Raw genomic sequence first — 19,577 nt, 5'->3', positions numbered from 1 at the left:
ACGCCCATCCTTCCCGGATTACCTTGGACGCGTCTTTCGGTTCTCAGATTAAATATAAATTCCTCAGAACACCGTTCCGGGATTACTCCCCGCCCCCTCCAACTACATTACTTTCCGCTCACATAGCGAGCATTAAATAAACTTTTATTGAAAGGACGTTCCCTCATACTACTTCATGGTACTCATCACAATGTGTCGTGGTGCACGTGTGTTCAGTGTCAGACTCTTTTTTTAAGTAGGCCGTAAATTCCTGTGCACTTCTGGACCTCAGATGTCCACACACAACGGGTTCCCAAGTGAATACAAGTGAGGTGAAGGAACAGAGCCTTCAGAGCTCCTGCCCCGCTGGGCCGCTTTCGCCCCATCTCCCACCTCCGCGCCCGGCCGGATTAGTCCCGCCTCCTCCCTCCGCGCCGGGCTAGGTTAGCCCCGCCTTCTCCCTCCTCTGGGCCGGTTTAGCCCCGCCTCTCCCTCAGCGCCTGGTCGATTTAGCTCCACCTTCTCCCTTAGCCTGTTGCTGATTTAGCCCCGCCTTCTACCTTTGCCAATGACAGAGGCTCTCTTGGCCGCGGCGGCCGAGGGCGGTGGGCGGGGCCACGCAATGACGCCACCCGCGCGTTTCCGGCCTGAGAAAACGTCGCGTTTCTGAGGAGACGCCTCGACTGGCAGTTACCACCGCGCTAGAAGCTTCGCGATCGGCCGCCTGCATCACCAGCGTCACCATGGGAGCTGTGCTAGGCGTCTTCTCCCTCGCCAGCTGGGTGAGTTCGGGGTCTGGTGTCTCCGTCGGACGTGTCATTTGGGGGAGGCCGATAGGGACCCCCCAATCCCAGACGCCGTGGGGCTTTGGCCGGGAGCTTGGGGGACGGTCCCTGGGCTGGAGAGAGTATCGGGGGTGCAGACCAATATCAGTGATGCCCCCCTCCCCCAGTCGGGATCAGGCGGCTCGCCTTCCGGGTTTGTTGGGGGAACGTAGGAGGCCGGGTCGTCATTGTTTACAATTTCGATTGCCCCGCCCCCGCGAGGCTTCCGGCCCCTGGGTTCCTCTGGAGCTGGAGCCTGGACCGCGGAATGAGAGTTCCGGGGCGAGGGCGCTCTGCTTCATTTCCAAGTACCTTCATAAGGTGGCGTCGTTTAATTTTGGGTGGCTTAAGTGATATTTTTATCCCATAGCATGGATTTGCCGATGCTACAGAATATGTGGCAGAGCTGGGATTTTAACCGAGGCTTGTGTGCAGTTGTGGTGCAAAGGAAAGGCGGCCTTGTGGATTATTCAAAATTGAAAGCCATGGCGTGAACATTTTTGGGACCTTGTCTAAGACATTTATCTCTGGCTTCCCGTAACATGAGGCTAATTACCCCAGCATTCCTCTCCTTGAGAGCTGCTGTGAGGATAAAGTGAATAAATGGGTTGAATTGCTTTGTAGATTATAAATGCCATATTTTAAAAAGGAAATTTTAGGATCTATGGAAGAGAATATGGTGAGTTCCCTCATATACTTGCTCCTGAGGAGCATGATTCTTTAAAGTCACTTCTTGTTTTATAACTTCCCAACTGACTTAATTGACCTAAGACTCATTCTCCGCTCATTCCACTACCATTTCTTAGGGACAAAGTACAAAGTGTATTTTCCATTCTTTAAGGTTGTTCATCCTAAATCAAAAGGGTGTTTGGTCATTTACAGGTTCCTCGGGAGCAGTGGCTTTCCAATTTTTTGACCTTGACCAAAAGTAAGAAATATATTTTACATAGCTGATTTAATATGCCCATTTAGACACAAGTTTCGTGAAATAATTTTTACCTTTGTCATCTGCTGTACAATTTTTCTATCACATTAGAACAAATCCTGGTAAGTTGAATTTTACAATCCACTAGTGGGTCAAACTATTTGCAGAGTAGATTTAGGAAAAAAAAATACAGTTAAGAAGGTAATTAAGGAGTGAATTTGTAATTTGAAACAAAGATGTCTTTCTTATCCTAATAACCTGAAACACATTTTGTCTTTGATGTAAAGCTAGTATTTGAATTGATGCCTTCAAAGCATTTCTATCTGTAAATTGCTTTTCTATATTATTAATCCCCTTTATTCAACAGGAATAGCAAGGAGTTCAGTGTACCAGAGAATGGGATGAGTGAGGGGAAGAATAATAGGAAAAGAAGTCAGAAGGTTAGCAGGGAGCCAAATCACGTAGATACCCATTGTTTGGTGTTTTGTTTTTGTATTGGCTTTTACGTACATCCCCATAAATGATATGGGGATCCGTTATAGAAAAGAAGAGTGATGTGATCTGACCTGTGTTTTAACAAGGTGGTTGTTGGAGAAAAGAAAGGGTAAAGCAGTGTAGAGGAGAAAAAACTTTGCTTGCATCCTCTATGGGGTTAGTGGTTGGGGGCCTGCAAATTAAAGAGATGAAAGGTTAGCAAGAGAAGAAAGAACTATGTACACGTGCTGCACACATACTCGCAGGATGTTATTCATCATTCAGTGATGAATAACTCAAGGGGATAGTTAGAAAATAGAGCTTATTATATACCTTACTTATTAGGGGACAAGAAAAGGGAAGAAAAGGGCTTCTAGTTAGGAAGAACAAACAGGAGATAAGAAAGTTGGTGATAATACTTGTTTATCTAGGTGCAGCAGTCTTTCGTCTTCTTTATGGCCATCAAACTCCCTTGGAGAGAGAGTTTATGGCAACCTCATATCCCAGAAGTTGCTGCCTTTAGTCAGATGAGGAAAGCTCCGAGAAGGCTTTTTTCCCTGTATCTGTTGACTCTCAAATGTCTTCACCTTAAAATAATCTTTATACCAACTCTGGGTTCTGATTAGGTGGCTATTGCAATGAGACAGGAGCCGTTGCATTAAATCCAGGTGAAAGATGATAGTAGTGGGTTGGACCAACATAATAACTAAGGATGCTAAGAAAGTGGTCAGATTCTGGAGATAGCTTATTTATTTATTTATTTTCTTTATTTTTTTCTTAAATATTTATTTATTTTCTTAAAAATTAAGTAGGCTCCATGCCAGACATGGGGCTTGAACTCATGACCCTGAGATCAAGAGCCATGTGCTGTACCGACTGAGTCAGCTAGGTGCCCCAGATTCTGGATATATTTTGAGGATAAAGCTGATGTGCTGACAGATTGGATGAGAGTTTTGGAAAAAGAGAAAACATCAAGGGTGACTCCAAGGTTTTTGGCCTGAGTAACAGGAAGAATAGAGTTGTTATTTACTGAGATCGGGAAGTGATGTACAGCGGGACAGCTCTGTTCCGCAGATTGAGTACCTACTGTAAAGGTGCAAGAGATATAACAGTAGGTGGCCCCTCCTAAGGGCACTTATATTTTCATGATATTTATAAACAAATAAGTGGGTGTATTCATTTGCTAGGTCTAGATAAGAATAAAATACCGCAAACTGGGTGGCTCAAGCAACTGAAGTTTGTCGTATCTCAGTTTCTGGAGGCTAGAAGTCCAAGATTAAGATGTCAGCAGGGTTAGTGCCTGAGGGTGATGAGGGCGAATCGTTTCCATGCTTCTTCCCTAGTTACTGCTGGTTTGCTAGTGGTCTTTGATATTCCTTGGCTTGTAGATCTCTGCCTTGTTTTCACTTGGTGTTCTCCCTGTGCTGCAGGTCTGTGCCCAAATTTCTCCTTTTTATGACAGCAATCATGTTTAAATAGGTGCCCACTCTTCAGTCTAACATCATTTTAGCTAATTACATCTGCAGTGACCCTATTTCCAAATAAGGTCACACTCTCGGGTACTGGGGATCAGGAGTTCAACATGAATTCGTGGGGATAGGGGGACACAGTTCAACCCATAACAAACAGTAGGCAGTTATCATGAGATTATTTAATAGGCCAGAAAATAAATAAATAAATAGCTAAAGAGAGAAGTGTGAGAATGCGGACAAAATAAACATGAAGCAATTAGTGTCATTGTTTTGGGCTGTAAAACTTCTGTTTCTGTCTGCAGCTGGCTGTAGACATCTATGATGGTCTTTTGGCCCAGGTTGTAGTTAAGAATTGGAGACTGAAACTGGGTGATCAATTTCCCATGGCTGTTGCAGTTACAAATGTTAATGGCTACCATGATCTATTCAGCCCCTGCTGTGCCAGGCGTTATGCCAGGTGCTGTATATTCCTGACGCTAGCTCATTCTTCATACAGTAACTGTTCAGGTAGGTGGTGTTACGCCCATTTTTACAGATGAGAAAACTGGGTTTTTAAGAAGCTTGGCATCTTGCTCCGAATCACACAAAGATAGTTTCCCCGAGGTACCATCTATAACAAGTAAAGACTGGGACCATACTATGAAATCAGCATCCCCCATTATTTACATCTGCTGCTTCTGCTGATGATTCTGACTTCACCTGCTTTTGTAATGTGACTCAGTGTCGTCTCTGAAAGCAATTTGAGTGCTTTCCTAATTAGGCCTACATAAAAACGATTCAAATTATGTTGTCATCTGAAATGCTCACCGGAGATCCAGGTTACTCTTTCTTTTTTTTTTTTTTCTCAATTGAGGTAAAATTCACATAACATAAAATGAACCATTTTTAAGTGTATAATTCAGTTTCATTTAGTACTTTCGCAGTGTTATGCTGTCGTTGCTGTCATCACATCAGTGTAGTTCCAGAACATTTTCATCCCCCCAAAGAGAAGCCTGATTCCCATTAAGCAGTCACTCTCCATCCCATCTCCCTCCTCCAACCTTTGGAAACTACTAATGCTTTCTGTCTCTGGATTTACTTATTCTGGATATTTCATATAAATGAAATACAACGTGTGACCTTTTGGGTCTGGCTTCTTTCACTTAGCATGATGTTTTCTAGGTTCTCCCATGTTGTACCATGTATCAGTACTTCATGCATTTTCATGACTGAATAATATTCCATTGTACGAATCTACCACATTTTATGTATCCATTTGTCAATTGACGGACATTTGGGTTGTTTCTACCTTTTGGCAACTATAAATAGTGCTTTTTTGAACATTCATGTGGAAGCTTTTGTTTGAATACCTGTTTCAGTCCTTTTGGGTGTATGTTTAGGAGAGGAATTGCTGGGTCAAATGGTGGATTCTGTGTTTAAATTTTTTGAGGAATCTCCAGGTTACTCTTAAATTGAGCTAAATGGCCCTTGTTATCATCATGTATAAGGGTTTCCATGTGATGTTGCTTGATGCTATAATACCAGATTTGGTAACTAGGATTCCTTAAATAGCAAGTGGAGTTAGGTTTTTATATTGTTTTTAAATAAAATATGCTCTCCGTGTGAGTATAAGTAACATTTATTGGGCTCTTAGTATGTTTTAGGTACTGTGTTGAGTACTTATTCAATACAGCGATATCCGAGGGAGGAAGAGTCCGTTATTCAGTCTGTTTTGCAGGTGGAGAAATAAGCTTAGCTTATGTAACTTGCTGAGTTAGAGTGACAGAAATAATATTGACTCCAGAACCCATGCCTTTTTTTTTTAAGTAGGCTCCACACCCAGCACAGAGCCCATTGTGGGGCTTGAACTCATGACTGTGAGATCAAGACCTGAGCCAAGATGCAGAGTCAGATACTCAATTGACTGATCTACCCAGGCATCTCCCAGAACCCATGCTTTTATAACCACTTCCTCCCAGCCATAACTGTCTCAGTTAAAGCTGTCAAAGCCTGGTTTGCCTTATCTTCTACTCAGTGACCCTTACGACATGAAGGAGTGCCCTGAAAGAGGTCTCAGATGGCTGTGGTGTGCTTATTTCAGGTTCCCTGCCTTTGCAGCGGCGCCTCGTGTCTGCTGTGTAGCTGCTGCCCCAACAGTAAGAACTCCACGGTGACCCGCCTCATCTATGCCTTCATTCTCTTCCTGGGCGCTGCGGTGTCCTGTATCATGCTGACCGAAGGGATGGAATCGCAGCTGAAGAAGGTAAGCAGAAGTAACAGTAGCCTTAATGTACTGGTTATTTGTATTATTTTTCTGTTTTGCACAATTTTAGTTGTGATTAACATTTTTATTTCTTTACCGTTGTAAAACTCAGTCAAGGTCATTATAATTGTTGGGTTTTTTAAATTACTTTTGGGTAAGACGTAGAATATGAAAGTATTAGTCCTTTTCCAGAAATCAAGGTACTCAGAACGAACATGACCAAGTTCTACTCTAATAACTGAGAGAAAAATACTCAAAGAGCAGCACAAAAACATTATCTTCCCACGGATGTTTCAGATTTAAACATTTGACCTAGACTAGCCCTTCGTCTGTGGAAGAAATCAGTTGTCGCTTGAAAATCCATGGCCAAATGGGAGATAACCTCATCAGCAAGAAAAGCAAAGAAGAGAACACTTCACTTTTATTCACAAAATGCAAATTGTTTATACTATTTGGTGGCAAGATTGTAAGTGAATTGGAAGGCAAAGAGAAAAGTCCCTCAGGACAGTCTTGCAGTAGTTGAAGTAGCCAGTTTTATAAATTCAGGCTTTTTTATGATGGGATAGGATCTTTGTTTAAATGCGAATATTCCCATAACATTGAAATTGCTTTTTCCAGATTCCTGGATTCTGTGAAGGGGGATTTAAAATCAATGTGGCTGAAAGAAAGGTGGATAAAGACTGTGATGTTCTGGTCGGTTATAAAGCTGTGTATCGGATCAACTTTGCCTTGGCCATCTTTTTCTTTGCCTTCTCTCTGCTCATGTTAAAAGTAAAAACAAGTAAAGATCCCAGAGCAGCAGTACACAATGGGTATGTAAATTTATTTTATTATTTACTTGTTATATTACGGTGTGGCTCCTCCCCTTGAGCAGTTAATGTTGCCATTCTGATGGAAGCCGTAGAGTACTAGAATCAGTGGCCCACATTGATATTTCTGACCATTGTACACGTGAAGTTGTTTCAATGTCATTTTCAGTTGGAGTTCTGTTGCACAGAGGGGGTGAAGGGGATGAGGAGAGTCTTGTCTTTTTTTTAATACCTTTGTTTGCAGTTCCTAGATTTTTATCAGACACCTGTGAAACAGTTCAAGGATTGTGCTAGGCACTGCATACACACAAACGTACATACTTTTTATTGTTAAAAATGTACCTAATCTATTAAACAGTATACAGAAAGATAAACTGGTTATGTTTGATTTACAAATCTATTGTTTCCCATTCCTGACTGCCCCCAGTTTCCCTTCGACATATAATTCTTATTTGAAGACTGAAGGGAGTTTCGTACACTTTATATGTATTATAATCCTCTTTTTATAGATGCAGTAACTGAATTTCAGAAAGGTTAAAGTGCCTGAGATCTCTGAGCCAGTGAAAGTTGGAGTCGGAATTGAGAGTCAGGTTTGTCCAGCTCCAGAGCCTGATTCTTTTCACTCTGCCATACAAGGCAGTCTTTAAAGATCATGGACTGAAAGCCAGGTTTGGTCCTAGCTTTGCCAGTGATGAACTGTGTGATTGTGGGCACAAAGCACTTATGTCCTATCTTGTGAAAGAAGGATTAGGTGATAACTTTTCCCTACATCCAATAGTTAATTGCTTTATATGTAGCTAATATGGTTAGTTTAGAATACTCCAGAATTGTAGAAAAATTCCTATCTTTAATTGCTAAGTGTAGGGAAATTCTTAAGATGTTTTTCTCTTATTATGTCTGAGTGATTTGTTCTCTGAGCTAATGTTTGTCCTTAAATCGTATGAAAGATTGAAGCACTTCATGTCAAAGGAAGAAATAAGCACAGACAATCGTGTTGGGAATGCTACTGAGTCCTTATTTTTGCATTTCAGAAATTCACTTTTCTCAGTATAAGGGCAAAAATTAACATTTCACAAATGCACTTTTGTATTTTAATAGGTTTTGGTTCTTCAAAATTGCTGCCATTGTTGGTATCATGGTTGGCTCTTTCTACATCCCTGGGGGCCATTTCACCACAGGTATGGCTCACTAAGAGGGTTAATTATAATATATACACACTCTGCAAATGATGGACTTGCAGCTACATTTTCATCACTGGTTTTGCAGAACTGGCAATTAAATGAGGTGGTGTTCAATTATATGACTTTGTACTAATATTAAGGTAGTAATTAATTGATTAAACCCAGGAGGCATTCAGCCCATTTTTCAGCTGTTCTGGAACCATATGTTGCCAGTATTTTAACAGTTTACCTTTTCACTTGGCAGTACTAAGTTAATGCAAGAGCTTGTCAACATAGGGACCTGTAACTCATATGTGTTCTACTAGCCCTGTCTTAATATGCTTTCTTACCATAACGTCAAGTGACATCTGTGGATTTCCACCGTGATTTTTTCCCTTATAAAGGAAAAGGCTTATTGTGCCATTTGGAATGTCAGATCCCAGGCTCCCCTTGGCACAAGCTAGAACAAGTTTTAAAAGGTCTGAAGCCCAGCAAAACACTTCTCAGAGAATGCCTTTTAGTTTGGAATTGGAATAATCTTACTGTTCTGCTGGAGACAGAATATGTCTTTACCACGTCTCTCTTACTTGAAATTGTTTTAAAATTGGATAGTAACATTCTGCAATGTTACTCCTGTAGTAAAGAATAACTTTGTTCTTTTGGTTTGTAGCCTGGTTTATTGTTGGCATGGTAGGGGCCTTTTTGTTCATCCTCATCCAGCTAGTGCTGTTGGTTGACTTTGCTCACTCTTGGAATGAATCATGGGTAAATCGAATGGAAGAAGGAAATCCAAGGTGCTGGTATGCCGGTAGGTATCTAAACTCACCTGTAAGAGCCATACTGCATTATGCTACATTAAACAGGATGTGCAGTAAAAATGTCTATTGATTTAAATGTATAAACTTCCAAATTAGAGTTGACTTTTTAAAAACTATAGTCTCTCAGTTGAGTCAGTTCTGAATTATATGCATTACTGAAAGGGGGAAGCACAGATAATAGGAATTATTGGCGTCTCTCAATTCATTTATTTTGAGATTTGTAATGTAACTAGATGTGTTTAGTTAGGGAAAAAAAACTGTTGTATTTAATGATGTATTTCTTGTTTTGAAGGGGGACTTGTTTGCAGGGGACTTAAGTGCATTATAAGTATGGGTCATCTGCCCACATCCTCAAGCAGTCCTTACTGCTTTATTCAGAGTATGGCCCACACCCCTTCTGAAAGTTTTCTGATGGAAAAGGGCACTTAAAATTTCTAGCGTGGAAGTAGGATTTATAGCTTGTAATAATGGGGAGGGAGTTTGGTGGCCTCTATTAAAAGGGGCAATGATCCAGCCATATCTCATTTAAAAAAATGACAGTTGTTGAGATTTCTAGCCCCTTCGCTACCTATTGTAAAAGTAATAGCTACTTTTGTGTAAAGAACTTGAAAAACCAAAAATTACAAAAGAAAACAAATTCCTCCATAATCTAACACTTCAGTAATTAATACTCACTGTTAATATATTAGTCTATATCCTTCCAGTCTTTTTTTTTAAACATATATCTTCTATGTATAAAAAAAGAGTGTTGAAAAAGGTGTATACTTGTATCTTACTATTTTTTTACATGTATTATACATTTGGATAGCTTATAGTTTGACGTTTTTAAATCCTAGAAGTAGCCTGTGAATATGTGGCTCCAGTGTAGTAGTAAATACTTAATAATATATCTCTGAGCACATTTCTGCTTTTTCCTTTGAATAAATTCCTAGAAGTAGAAGAGTGGAAGGGTATGGATATTTTAAAGGCTTTTAGTACACATTATCAGACTGTCCAGTTTTTTTCATCTTATTTATCTAGCTTGCTTTTTAAATAATAACAAAAGCAAAATGAAAAAAAACCCAAAAGCGAATACTTTGCTCACCATAAACACATGATGGAACTTAAAAAATAAAACATGTAAATCTCCACCTACTTGCACCCACTCTCCTCTCCAGATATAACCACAATTACTGGATCTTTATGTATTTGTGCACATATACATGTTTTTGTTATTTAAACGTAAATAGGTTCATATTATATATTGTTCATTACTTGCTCTTCTCACCAACTGTATGATGAGTGTCTTCTAACATAACCGTGAGTATAGATACGTCCTATTCACTTAGTGTGGTATACAGTTCTGTGGTGTTCCATGGCATGGTATACCATAAGTTATTTAACCATTGCCCTGTTTTATTGGTCACTTCAGTTGTGTGTAATGACAATTTTTTTTTGGTAATGACTGTTTTAGCATGAGATTTAAGAAATTGTTTTATCGTGATGGGTTGGAAATCCTGAAACACTTCCCCATTTCTGACTGATAAAATTTTATTTTTTTAAATCTGTTTACTTTTTTATAATTCATTTGAATCACTCAACTTTAGAATTGAATAATGAGTTGAAGATTTGTCATTCTTTGGAGTAACTAAAAAGTAGAGAAATCTTGTATATTCATATGGAAAAACATTAAGAACGGTGCCCGTACTTTCACATGCATTATGATTTTATAGTCACGCATATACATCACTTAATTTTAAATATGCAAAACCCATAGAGATTGTTAGTCGAAACTGGTTTTCTTAAATAAGCGTGCCGTGAATAAGTACAAGTTAATTGAACTCACCATTGCTAGAGTTGGTCTGAGTATACTGTTATTCTTTCATGTTTTCTAATTTTCAGAGTTACATAGCTAATTGTTGATTATTCTTGTGAACAGAAAGGAATATTATTTTAGGTTTTTGAAAATAGCAAATACGCCCGTTTCCCACAGTGATGTGGTCTCATCGTGACAGGAAGTGGGTTTATGTAGCCAGTGGCTGCAGAGGACAAATGTCATAAAAGATGCCTGACGGTTGTTTTCTGCTGACACCGTCCCTGGCATTTAGCTTACTGGAACTGGGCCAGTTTGAGGGCCCACAAATTTTGCAAGTTCCTAAGAAAAGCGTATAGTGCACGTTATTTAGCATACAGTTAGAGTTCACTCTAGCTGGAATGATCAGATGTCTCGTTTTTCAACCCATGGAATCAAGATGGGTAATCCAGAAAGCGACTCCAGTTGCTTGAATTTAACACCGAGCCACCTCTAGTGCTATCTGAAACGTCAGCCTTGGGCCTTCTGTAATTTCCCCGTAAAATGTTGACCACCATAACAGTAGAATCATGTGCTTTATTTTTATATGGAGTAGAAGAAAATTGGTCTTCGTTAGAAACGTGTGTTGCAGTCGTGAGCCTTCCTGTTGGTCTCCCTCTTCCTAGCTTTGCTGTCTGTCACCAGCGTCTGCTACATTCTGTCGGTCGTCTTCGTCGGCTTGCTCTACGCGTACTACACCAAACCGGACGGCTGCGCAGAGAACAAGTTCTTCATCAGTATTAATTTGATCCTTTGTTTTGTGGTTTCTATTATATCCATCCTTCCAAAAATTCAGGTATGGTTTTCTGCTTTTTCCTCCTGTGAAAAATTTTTAATTAATGCTAACCTTGAACTGATGTAACCTTTTTTAGGCGTTTATGTTTATCTACTTAAACATTTTCCCATATTATGATCAATTCTTCATATTTCTAATTTAGTAATTGTAAAGTGTGCCATTGAGCGCCTGTATCATAATTAAGTGAATAATTTCCCTATCGTTAAAAAGAAAACCTAGGTAACCTGAGAATTTTATAGCTCTTTTAAAATAGTTTATGTTGTGAGGATGATCCTTGTGAATCATTAGCCAAGCTACTTTAGAGGGATTAAATTAGAAAATCATTGCTTTTGATATTTAAAAACAAAACTCATGCATGCGAGTTTCATCATTTAAATACCATACTTTAAAAAATCCATGGAGTTGTTTTTTTTAATTTTTAAAAAAATTTTTATTTTATTTATTTTTTAGATTTTATTTATTTATTTGACAGAGAGAAAGAGACAGCCAGTGAGAGAGGGAACACAAGCACGGGGAGTGGGAGAGGAAGAAGCAGGCTCCCAGTGGAGGAGCCTGATGCGGGGCTCGATCCCATAACGCCAGGATCACGCCCTGAGCCGAAGGCAGACGCTTCACGACTGAGCCACCCAGGCGCCCCTAAATTTTTTTTTTAAAGATGTTGAGAGAGTGCATAAACATGAGCTGGGGGAGGGGCAGAGAGGGAGGGAGAAGCAGGCTCCCCGATGAGCAGGAAGCCAGTGCGGGGCTTGATCCCAGGACCCTGTGATCATGACCTGAGCTGAAGGCAGATGCTTAACCGACTGAACCACCCAGCACCCCAATTCGTGAATTTTTTATGAGAAATATGAAAAGAACATGTAGACATCACCTCTCCTTTCAAAAATGAGGAAACTGAAGTTCCAGAGAGATGATGGGTCACCTAGGTAGTTAGTGCCACCGTTGAGCTTCGCTTCTATGACACCAGGGGACTAGTGAATCAGCCTCTGCAGGTTACATAGGAATTCCTGGCTGTCAGTGCCTGGAGAACCAATTGTACACGGTCCTCTTTCTTGCTGCTTTTTCGGGCTAACTCAGACTGAAAGGTTACTTGTCCTCTTTCAACTGTCAAGTAGAATCAGAAGGTTCTCAGTTAATAACATGTCGGGGGGACCCAGGGAAATCTGGGTTTTAGAAAGTCAGTGCTTGCAGTTCCTGTGGCATTGTTTTCTTTTTGATTCCACAGGAACACCAGCCTCGGTCTGGTCTCCTTCAGTCCTCTCTCATCACCCTCTACACCATGTACCTCACCTGGTCAGCCATGTCCAATGAACCCGGTAAGGGAATGTCAATAGCACATTAATTTGATGGCGAGAAAGTAGGAAATACTCCTTCGGCAGGTGCAAACACTAGAGGTAGAGCAAACGTCCAACAGGGAACAAACAAAAAGCTTCACTTAAACGTCCAGTGCTCACCGTATGATGCAGATACTCACATTTCAAGTTTTAGTGTCTGTCCATAGCTATTCATAGTTGACATCCTGAAGGACTGCAGTCCTCATACAGTCTAGGCTTTTCCCTGGACTAAGTCAGACTAGCTAAGAGTTGGACAAGGCAACATTGTTTTAGCCCTTTGTGGCACTGTTGTAATTGAATTTCAGTTGGTATTACAGGCTTTAGAGGAAATGGCTGAAAGAAATTTCCTTTTATAGTTACTGCATTGTGTCTTACTCAACAGGGTATTCTGTGGACTTGTTTTAAAGGAAAACCGTTATTGCAGATCCTCCAGTGATGACTCACTTACTGTTATTGTACTCCTATTTAACTGTAAAAACAAAACTAGGGGAAAATTCTCTGCTTAAAGCCTTTGTACAACTACAGACCCAAAAAGATTTGCCAGTTAAACTTCAAAATCAGTAAAATCAAGATTGACGTTTATGGATTTGACAAATACTTTGTTGCTGTATCTTTTCTTTTTTTCTAAAACTAAGTCACTGTTTGCCACACAAACATGTAATTAATTGCTAAGTTTCCAGGTTCTTTTAAGTATAGCATTCGGATGTGTTACATCATGACTGAATGATGTGTGAGCCCTCACATCCTTTCTTGGCACAGGAGGAGTTCTAAGGGTAATAATAAATCTTCCACTTCCAGATCGTTCCTGCAACCCTGGCCTGTGGAGCATCGTTACGCACATGACCGCGCCAACCTTGGCTCCTGGAAATTCAACTCCTGTAGTCTCTACCCCTGCCCCACCCTCAAAGAGTGGGCATTTTGTAGATCTAGAGAGTTTTATTGGGCTGACAGGCTTTGTTCTCTGCCTTTTGTATTCTAGGTAAGTTAAAAAGTACTTGGGACAAGATTCTCTTGAAGGTTAACCGTAGAGCAAAGAAGCTGTTTTGCTTTCAAAAAGCAGTGTGAGGAATTAAGAAAAACAACTTAACTCTTCTTTATTGAAAGTCCTCAGCTTGCTTCAGTTCCCTAGCCATGAATATTTCTTAAAGCCTAGTAAATCCTCTCATCAAATAATTCCTTCCAGACTGACATAGAGATACCTTCTCCCTGGATAGCAGGTTGAAGCCTTCACCTGACCCTAGGTCAGCTAGAGTAGTGGCTCTGAAAATCTTAATTTCCTGATAATTGTAAAAAGTATTTAAAGAACTACAGAATTCTATACATCTAATTTTAAAATCTCTAGTTAATCCAGGGGCTTAAATATAACCTGTGTTAGCACTTTGCATTCATCCTCTAACCCATTTTTTTATTGGTATTTTCTATATAATAGCATATATTATTTTAATAATTTAAAAATATGAGAAAAATGGGCAAGGATACATTTATATAAATTAATAATACACGTGAGATAAGTGTAAAGTGGGAAATGAAAGTATCCTCCCTCCAAATTTACCTTTTCCATGGTTAAACATTTTAGTACATGTTATTTCATACTTTCTTCCTTTGCTTATACTTAACTATCTTATTTATCAATCCGTTTGTATCTATATAATTTTATAAATTTTGTATGTAGTTACATAATTTATTTAGATCACTTGGTAATTTTTTAAATAAATTAGGAACGTACTATATAAATACACATAATATTCTCAAATATGAATTTGTCATAATTTGAACAGCTTTCCACAGTATGTGTAAATTTATCTTTTTTTTTTTTTTTTTTTTTTTTTTTTTAATGATTGTTGAAGGGTTGGCAAACTACAGCCCTGGGGCTGATTGCCTGTCTTTGTAAATCGAGTTGTATTGGAACACAACTACGCTTATGTGTTTTTATATTGTCTGTGACTTTGGTTTGCTTTTGGCCTAATATGTTTTGTTTTGTTTTTGAGATACACTTTCCATACTATAAAATTCCCCCTTATAAAGTGTACAGTTCAGTAGTTGTTTAGTCTGTTTACAGGACTGTGCTGCCGTCCCCACAGTCCAATTTAGAAGATTTTATTTTGCCAAAAAGAAACCTCATGCTCATTAACAAGCCCCTCCCTGTTCCTTCCCGCTCCAGCCACTGGCAGAGACTTACCTCCTTTTTGTCTCTGTAAAGTTGCTTATTCGAATGTTTCGTATATGTGGAATTACACAGCATATGGCCTTTTGTGACTGGCTTCTTTCACTTAGTATGTTTTCAAGGTTCATCCATGGAACAACATATCAGTACTTAATTCCTTTTTATTGTTGGAAATGATACTCCATGGCGTGGACATATACCACATTTTGTTTATCTTTGTCAGTTGATGGACATTTGGGTTGATGCCACTGTGGAACTACCATGAATAATGCTGCTCTGAGTATCTGTGTATAGGTTTTTCGTGTGGATGTACGTTTTCAATTCTCTCGGATCTGTACCTAGTTGTAGAATTGCTAGGCTATGTGGTACCTCTTTGTTTACCTTTTTTGAGAACTGCCAGAGTGTTCCAAAGTGGCTACATCATCTTACAGTCCCACCAGCAATGTATGAAGCTTCCAGTTTCATCCCCTCTTAATCATTACATCGTAATTGTCCTTTATTGTAGCCATTCTAGAGAACGTGAAGTGGTATTTCATTATGGTTTTGATTTGCATTTTCCTCATGACTGATGACGTTGAACATTCTTTTCATGTGCTCACTAGCCATTTGTAGATCTTGAAGAAATGTCTGTTTACATCTTTTGCCTATTTTTAAATTGGGCTGTCTTTTTATTGTTTTTATATATGGCTTGAGGTAAGGGGTCCAACTTCATTCCGTTGTGTGTGGATATCTAGTTGTCTCAGCACTGTTTGTTGAACAGACTGTTCTTTCCCCCCATTGAGTTGTCCTGGCATCCTTGTCAAAAATCAGTTGACCATAAATGTGATGGTTTATTTCTGGACTCGTAATTCTGTTTCATTGATCTGTATAGCTGTCCTTATGCCAGTACCACACTGTTTTGATTACTATAGCTTTGTAATAAGTTTTGAAGTCAGGAAGTATGAGTCATCCAAATTTGTTCTTTTTCAAGATTGTTTTGGTTATTCTCAGTTCCTTGTGTTTCTGTGTAAATTTTGGGTTTTGCTTGTCAGTTTGAGATTTTGATAAGGACTGCATTGAATCTGTTCATCATCTTAGTATTACTATCTCAGCACTATTAATATTAAGGCTTCTAGTTCATAACATAGGATGTTTCATTTAGGTCTTCAGTTTCTTTCAGGGGTTTCTAGTTATTGGTGTACAAGTCTTAAACATGTTTTGTTAAGTTTCTAAGTGTTATTTTTGACAGTATTAGAAGTGAGGTGGTTTTTTTTTTAGTTTCTCTTTGAGGTTTTTTATTGTTACTATAGAGACATGGAATTTTTGTATATCGATCTTGTGTTCTGCAGGATCATTTATTGATTCTAATGGTGTGTATATTCCTTAAGATTTTCCATGTATAAGGTCAGGTTATCTGCAGAGAGAGATCATTTTACTTCTTCGCCAATCGGGACACCTTTTATCTTGTCCTTGCCTGATTGCTCTAGCTTGAACCTCCAGTACAATATTGAATAGAAATTGTGACAGTGGATTACTTGTCTTGTTCCTGATCTCGGGGGGGGGGGGGGGGAGGGAGAGCTTTTAGTCTTTCACTATTAAGTATGATGTCAGCTCTTGGTTTTTCATAGGTGCCCTTTATCAGTTTGAAGAAATTCTCCTCTATTCATAGGTTGAGTGTTTCTATCAGGAAAAGTATCAGATTTTGGTCAGGTGCTTTTTCTGTGTCTGTTGAGATGATCGTGTGGTTCTTGTCCTTTAGTGGTATGTACTTTTTTATTCAGTCATTTAACAAACTTGCAGTGAGTATCTGCTGTGTGGTAGAAATGCATAGATGACTACGGTCATTGTTGAGGAGTTCTAGGACTAGCAAGAAAGACAGGAATGGTAAGTGCTATGGCAGAGGGAAGCAGGAGGAGCTGTGAGACTTTAACCCAGCCTAGGGATGACCTGATGTCAGGGAACACTTTCTAGAAGACATGGCACATAGAGAATTGAAGAATGAGGGTAGTTGGGAGAAGGCTGGTGAGTGGTCCTTGTGAAGTCATGGAAGCAGACATTGAGAGCATAATGAAACTCGTAAGCAGTTAGCCAAAGTAGTAACTCATGAGAGTGCTCTGTTTTGTGATGGAACAGGCACCAGTTGAGAACTTTAAGCAGAGCTCTTCAGAAGGCCTTCAGTCCCCAAATAGGGGCAGTTCAGAAATAACCTGCATGTATATAGGCCAATGGCCGCAGTTCATCTCATGGCCCCTTTCTCATTTGTCTTCTTCGGATCACTTTCCAGCATCCGCACTTCCAACAACAGCCAAGTAAGTAAGCTGACCCTGTCAGGAAGTGACAGCGTGATCCTCCGTGACACTGCTGCCAACGGCGGCAGCGACGAAGAGGACGGGCAGCCTCGGCGGGCTGTGGACAACGAGAAGGAAGGAGTGCAGTACAGCTACTTCTTATTCCACTTCATGCTCTCCTTGGCTTCCTTGTACATCATGATGACCCTTACCAGCTGGTACAGGTACGAGGCACAGACAAACCAGATGGAAGACCAGTTGGCCCCCTTGGGCTGCCTGTAAAATCGCCATCCATTGCTTGACCTCAGAATCCCCTTCTCTTACCTATATAATGAAGTTGTTGTGTTCAGTGCTGACTCTTTTCTGAAATACTTTTGACTTGGGTTTAAAATCGAGTTGGAATTCTTACAGTACAAATCATGGAGAGTTCTTCCAGACTTGAGTTACTTAAGAGAGAAAAGCATAACATAAAGCAGTCTGACCCATCTCTGTTTGCTAATTTTCCTCTGTGTCTAGAGATGGTCATTTAGAGTATTCTGATCAAAGTAATGATGTGACAAGGAAGGAAAGTTTCAGAGACACCATTTCAATCTAGACTCTTGCCAATATCTAGAATAGCTAGGGGTTCCTGAAGATCTTTGCCCAGTGAATATGGTAGTCAGAGTTCTTCATGCTGACAAGATAAAAGGTTTTTGAGAGGCAAAGTCCCCTGCACATAGAAACTAATAATAGCAGCTTTCATAAGTTCCTTCTAGAACCTTACTAGAGTATAGTGTCAGCCAAATTTCTTGGCTTTGGCTGGGGGTGCTGCTGGGTGCTGGTGGCAGGCTCTTTTACTTGATTGTCTTCTGTTTTCTTAGCCCTGATGCAGAGTTCCAGAGCATGACCAGCAAGTGGCCAGCTGTGTGGGTCAAGATCAGCTCCAGCTGGGTCTGCCTCCTCCTCTATGTCTGGACCCTCGTAGCTCCACTCGTCCTCACCAATCGTGACTTCAGCTGAACCTCTGAGAATTCATAAAGGTCTGCTTTGCTGAAAGCCCGTATCTATTTTACTTTTGCTTCCACTAAAATATTAAGTGAACACTTTGCAAATTTGACTATATCCAAGTTTATATCAGAGGGCAACATTAAGTAATGCTTGATGCAGGAGCTGAACTTTTCATTTATATGTATATTATGTTTATTTGTAAGGATATAACGCAAAGGGAACATTTTGCGTTTTAAAGTGAACTACAGCTGTGCTGTGAAGAGAGTTCTTTATTAAGACCTGTAGGATCCTACAACTTTGATTTAAAATGTAAGAAAAATGTTGGATCTTTGAGGCCAATCATTAATATATTTCTATTGCAGTCTCCTTAAAAAGCAAAAAACAAACACCCCACCATTTCTATGACAGGTTTCCTCTGTGAAAGTCTTGATTTGTATGACGCAAGCAAGCAGCGTATTCGGTCCCTCATCCCCTACGAGGGGTAGCATCGGAGTGCTTGGGGGGAGGGGTGTGCGCCGCCCGGCAGGGCGGCTGATCAGCTCCTGCTTCTGCAGCTTGAGTTTGGTCATTCAGTGTTTGACACTTCAGCAGTGATGCCGTGCAATTCCAGCTTTGCCAGAAGTGTTTGTTTCCATAGCGCTTTGTGGGTTTGGTGAAAATGAAAATTCACTTGGGAAAACAGTGCCGCTTGAGTCTATGTCATTCTCTTGTTATGAGTGTGTAAAAGTAAAATGCATGTGAATTTATTATATTTGCACTATAAAGGTATTTGATTAAAATAGAGACTTAAGCTCTTAAGGCCCTTTCTTTTACGGCTTTTGTGAGTTTGCAGCCCTCCTGTGATTGGTAGACCTCTGTGGACAGTCAGGTTTCTCAGGCATCAAGCAGAAGGCGCCTATCTCTTCTAAAACTTGAGGCCTGGCTAGTAATAAAGTCTTGAACTCATCCAGAAATTGCACTGATAATCTCTTCCCTGGGTAAGACACTTGCGTAGAGGCGCTGTGAGGAAACGTCTTCAGGAGAGGTGGCACGTAAGCAGGTAGACGAGAACAGTTCGTTCTTTCAACACACATTTACTGAGTGTTCTGTCCCAGGCCCTGTCACGTTTGGGGATCCAACGTTAAACATGACAAGACACCAGCTCTGCCATTTTGGACTTAAGAGTTTAGAGAAGGGTGAAAATGAGCTGACAGGTGTGCGGCTTGGTGTGATGAGTGCTCTGGGAAATTGCAGAGAACTCAAAGGAGAGTTGCCTGGGGTCAGGGTGGGGGGTTGTCCTGGTAGGCTTCCTGGAAAAAGTGGAATTGGAGGCCAGGAATTGTTAGAGGAGTTAGCCAAGAGAGAAATGGGGTAGGGGGCTGGCATTGCTGCAGGGTAGACAAAACTTCACGTTAAAGGAAGGGGGAGGACAGCTTGTTCAGGAAAGCAGGAATGGGGAGAAGAGGGCAGGGACTGAGTCACCAAGGGCTTTGCAAACCACACTCAAAGATCTGAACCT

The 19,577-nt window shown here is 40.3% G+C and overlaps 1 protein-coding gene across 2 annotated transcripts; it reads left to right on the top strand.

The window, feature by feature from the left end:
- The first annotated feature begins 605 nt into the window (after positions 1–605).
- Positions 606–18,862, top strand: SERINC3 (serine incorporator 3). 2 transcript variants are annotated; one of them, XM_040638368.1, is made up of 11 exons: positions 644–761; positions 1,686–1,731; positions 5,755–5,916; positions 6,535–6,728; positions 7,824–7,903; positions 8,556–8,693; positions 11,161–11,330; positions 12,553–12,643; positions 13,460–13,640; positions 17,089–17,316; positions 17,953–18,862. In XM_040638368.1, the coding sequence occupies exons 3-11, from the start codon at positions 5,881–5,883 to the stop codon at positions 18,089–18,091; spliced, it is 1,257 nt and encodes a 418-aa protein (XP_040494302.1). In that variant the 5' UTR covers positions 644–761; positions 1,686–1,731; positions 5,755–5,880; the 3' UTR covers positions 18,092–18,862. The 2 variants fall into 2 exon arrangements, with proteins under 2 accessions (XP_008696301.1, XP_040494302.1); XM_008698079.2 differs by lacking the exon at positions 1,686–1,731 and having other exon boundaries at positions 606–761.
- Positions 18,863–19,577: the final 715 nt, after the last annotated feature.

This window comes from Ursus maritimus, unplaced genomic scaffold (genome assembly GCF_017311325.1).
Source record: "Ursus maritimus isolate PB19 unplaced genomic scaffold, ASM1731132v1 scaffold_22, whole genome shotgun sequence".
NCBI lineage: Eukaryota > Metazoa > Chordata > Mammalia > Carnivora > Ursidae > Ursus > Ursus maritimus.
This window is presented reverse-complemented; position numbering and strand designations above follow the sequence as displayed.

Excerpts from the sequence above, each read along its gene's own strand:
- SERINC3 (XM_008698079.2), top strand. The coding sequence starts at position 723 with ATGGGAGCTGTGCTAGGCGTCTTCTCCCTCGCCAGCTGG. Across the intron at positions 762-5,754 it reads TCTTCTCCCTCGCCAGCTGG|GTTCCCTGCCTTTGCAGCGG; the intron begins GTGAGTTCGGGG and ends TGCTTATTTCAG. Across the intron at positions 17,317-17,952 it reads ACCCTTACCAGCTGGTACAG|CCCTGATGCAGAGTTCCAGA; the intron begins GTACGAGGCACA and ends CTGTTTTCTTAG.